This window comes from Bacillus rossius, chromosome 1, assembly GCF_032445375.1.
Source record: "Bacillus rossius redtenbacheri isolate Brsri chromosome 1, Brsri_v3, whole genome shotgun sequence".
NCBI classification, from domain to species: Eukaryota; Metazoa; Arthropoda; class Insecta; order Phasmatodea; family Bacillidae; genus Bacillus; species Bacillus rossius.
This window is the reverse complement of record NC_086330.1, coordinates 63,647,830-63,651,682: the sequence shown is the minus strand read 5'-3', so window position 1 is coordinate 63,651,682 and position 3,853 is coordinate 63,647,830. Positions and strand designations below refer to the sequence as shown.

Genomic DNA, 3,853 nt, shown 5'->3' with positions numbered 1-3,853 from the left:
TTCTTTCTACTGAGTTACTTTCAGGCTACTAAAAAACTTCATAACATTTGCCTTTATAAAGCTACGGGTTGCTTTGATAATCAATTGCTAACCAGAGTGTTTTCAACTGACATAAACTCCATTGGCATGGCATATTAGTCAGTAAGTGAACTGAAAAACAAGTGCGTCCAAGATCTGACATGCTGCGCGGTTTAAGACAGTTTACTGAGCAATGTACGTCCACATTCTCAATGATCATTAAAAGGCGTTAGTAATAAATTTATTCATCCTCTCGACCTACCACCCCCCTCCCCTTCTTCACCTAAAACTGATCAATTGATCATTATACTCGCACATAAACTAAACCGATTACATAATTGAAGATGTTTGGTATCTCTCAGCAAAATATTAATTATTTTAACATATAACTATATAATTGGAGGGTTATTTTTATTTTTTGAAATTTGCGGTAGGTATATTATTTTTTTATATAATTTACAGTTAGGTAATATTTTTTGACTTATGAGGATTTTCTCCATCGGGATAACTAAGTGTTGAACTAAATGGAATTTTCAGAATTTAAAGTCAATACTACAGACTACAACATGACATAATTACATTTTCTTTAAATATTAATCATTATTTTTTTTTAATTTTGTGAACTGTCTAAATATTTAAATACGTTCTTATAATTGGATAACATATTTAAAATTTCATTTAATAAATTAGTAAATACATTATTAATAATTCAGCAGCTTCAATTAATCTTGGAAAAAAATATTTAATATAAAAATAAAATTTAATGGAGATGCGAAGAAAATTATTCGAATGTGGCTGATAAATTTTTCAAATATCATGCAAATTTAGTTATTTTCAAAACTCCTTTAACAATAAATTTTTAAATAAATATCCAAAAGTGCCCAGCAAGTTGAAGACTTCGACGATACGTAACCCTCACTTCCACTGGTATTGCGATTTGACACTTGTGCTTAGAAAATCAAATCCTAAATAAGCGAAACACTGACTATTATTCAGGTAACAAGACACCATCAGGTTGAAACTGACTATGAAAACATTCTGCAGTAGGTACCACTTCAAAATTTCTTCATGGTGGTAGCCACTAATCAAACGGTACCTCACCGTTGCTGATTACATAAACTGAGACAAATCACAACGTCATCAATGGCAACAGCTCTAGTTCTTCTAGCACCAGATCGTCATCTGAGTCATTATTGTCACTGGAATTTGAAGCAAAGCCATACGAGCTTAGTGTTCACTAGAGATTCCCTTATGTCATTTTCGACTCTGGTGGAAAGAGACTAAAGCTCTTGCAGCATTATAGAATCTTCTAGATGATTATCGACTCTAGCAAGTGGAGAGACACACCTCTTGTAGCATTAGCGAATCCACTAGATGATTGTCGACACTAGCAAGTGGATAGAAAGCAATGGGCAGCAGCCCCAGCTCTTTTAGCACCGGAGAGTCCTCCAGGTAATGTTAACTCGGGAAAGTGGAGAGAATGCAGCTCTTGAAGCACCAGAGAGTATTCCAGGTGATTTTCGACTCTGGAAAGTGTGAGACTACAGCCAGAGGGTCGACTCTGTTGGGTTGAGAGACTGCAGGAGGTCATAGCGGGGGTAGCCTCGGTTCTTGCAGCACCAGAGGGTTCTCCAGAAGATGGTCGACTGCAGGAGGTCATGGCGGCGGTAGCCTCGGTTCTTGCAGCACCAGAGGGTTCTCCAGAAGATGGTCGACTGCAGGAGGTCATAGCGGTGGTAGCCTCGGTTCTTGCAGCACCAGAGGGTTCTCCAGAAGATGGTCGACTGCAGGAGGTCATAGCGGGGGTAGCCTCGGTTCTTGCAGCACCAGAGGGTTCTCCAGAAGATGGTCGACTGCAGGAGGTCATAGCGGGGGTAGCCTCAGTTCTTGCAGCACCAGAGGGTTCTCCAGAAGATGGTCGACTGCAGGAGGTCATGGCGGCGGTAGCCTCGGTTCTTGCAGCACCAGAGGGTTCTCCAGAAGATGGTCGACTGCAGGAGGTCATAGCGGTGGTAGCCTCGGTTCTTGCAGCACCAGAGGGTTCTCCAGAAGATGGTCGACTGCAGGAGGTCACAGCGGCAGCAGCCCCAGCTCCCGCAGCACCGGCTCCACGCGCGCCACCAGCTCGTCGGCGAAGCGCATCACCAGAGTGTCCTCGACGTGGTGCCTCAGGAAGTTGTCCTCGCAGTCGCGCACCAGCAGCGGCTCGCAGCCCGCCTTGTAGTGGTTGAGCTGCGCCAGAGAGGAGTCCAGCAGGTGGCTGCGACCCACGGCCGGGTCGAGCGCGCTCAGCGCGTAGTGGTTGAACACGGTGAGCGCGCGCTGCGTCGACACGAAGCTCTTGACGGCCTCGCCGGCGGGGCTGAAGTTGGCGGAGCGCCTGGTGTGGCGCAGCACGTGGAAGTGCGGCGGGTAGCGGAGCGACGCCCGGGAGGGGGGGAAGCCGTCGAAGAAGTAGGCATTGCGCGCGGACAGCGAGGCGTGGCTGCGCACCACGGCGGGGTCCAGCGACGCCAGCAGGTCGCCCCAGGAGCGCGCCCTCGCCGGCAGGATCACCTCGTCCACGTCCAGCGGCATGACGTAGCGGTGCGAGTCCAGGCTGCGGTAGAGGCAGTCGTTGTAGGGGACCACCTCGGTGCGCCGGCGCTGCCACACGTGCGTGCGCAGGTAGCGCGACCTCGCGGCCGGCGAGTTGGGCAGCCGCCCCGGCAGGCGCAGCGGCACCTGGGTCACGACTCCGGCGCGCGAGTAGTGGTCCAGCACCCGCCTCACGTTGTGGTGCGCCGAATACACGTACACGAGGAACAAGTCTGCCCCCAGAAGTCTGTTCAGCTCCAGCCACTCGACCAGGCGCCGCGAGATGTCCTCGCGCGGGAAGTCCAGGCCCTTGACGCACACGGCGAAGTTGCGGAGGCGGCGGTCGGGCGGCGGCGGCTCGGGGACGGCGAGCATGGTCCTGGCGGCGGCGCACGGTCTCCGCACCACCGACACCCCTTGGGGGCGGTCGCCCAGCGCGCTGCGCTCCCGCGGGATGGGGCAGCTGAGCAGCACGGGGCGGTAGCTGGCGTCGTCGTCCCACGCGGACACCCACAGCTCCGCCTCCAGCGCCTCGACGACCAGCGGCCGCCGCCCGAACCACAGCTGGCAGAAGAGCGCCGAGGCATTGTCGCGGCCCTCGAGCGCGGCGACCACGCGCACGTAGTGGTGTGCGCCCAGGCGCGCGTCGTAGTGCGCCGAGTAGAGGTGCGCGCGGCGCGCCGTCTGCTGCCAGCCGGGGGCGGCGCGAGGCGGCGGCGGCGGCGGCGAGCAGGGCACGGGCACGCGCTGCTCCATCTGCACGCGGCTCTCCAGCGAGTAGGCGACGATGACCCGCGGCGATGACGGCGGCTCGCGCACTGTCGGGGGCGGCGCATCGCGCACTGCCGGGGGCGGCAGGAGCGCTGGCGACAGCCAGGCAGCGGCGGCCAGTAGCGCCAACAGCAGGCGCCGCCACCGCGGCATCGCGACGACTGACTGCTCTCGCTTGGCGCGGCACCTAGGCGTAGGCACCTCCCCTTCATCCCCTCCACTTCTCCTCTCCACTACCTCCCCTCTCCGGCTGCTGGACCGGCCGGCAACAGCATCTCGCGCGCGTGTGCGAAGAAGAAACCATCGGCTATCATGGAATATCAATTAAATGCAGATATTTTAATTTCTGTTTATCGTGTTTCGCTCTCCAAGGCCAGCTTCGAACACAGATTCAAAAGTAGCTGCGATCAAAAACTTTTCTAACGTCGTGTGAATAATTAAATTATAATTCATGATCTAAATTTATTTCCCAAGTTCTGTTATAATA

The 3,853-nt window shown here is 53.1% G+C and overlaps 1 protein-coding gene across 1 annotated transcript; it reads right to left on the bottom strand.

The window, feature by feature from the left end:
• Positions 1-734: 734 nt before the first annotated feature.
• LOC134528634 (uncharacterized) lies at positions 735-3,519 on the bottom strand. The gene has a single exon (XM_063362445.1). The coding sequence runs from the start codon at positions 3,517-3,519 to the stop codon at positions 2,089-2,091; it is 1,431 nt and encodes a 476-aa protein (XP_063218515.1). The 3' UTR covers positions 735-2,088.
• Positions 3,520-3,853: the final 334 nt, after the last annotated feature.

Coding starts and splice junctions, on each gene's coding strand:
- LOC134528634 (XM_063362445.1), bottom strand. CDS start 3,519: ATGCCGCGGTGGCGGCGCCTGCTGTTGGCGCTACTGGCCGCCGCTGCC.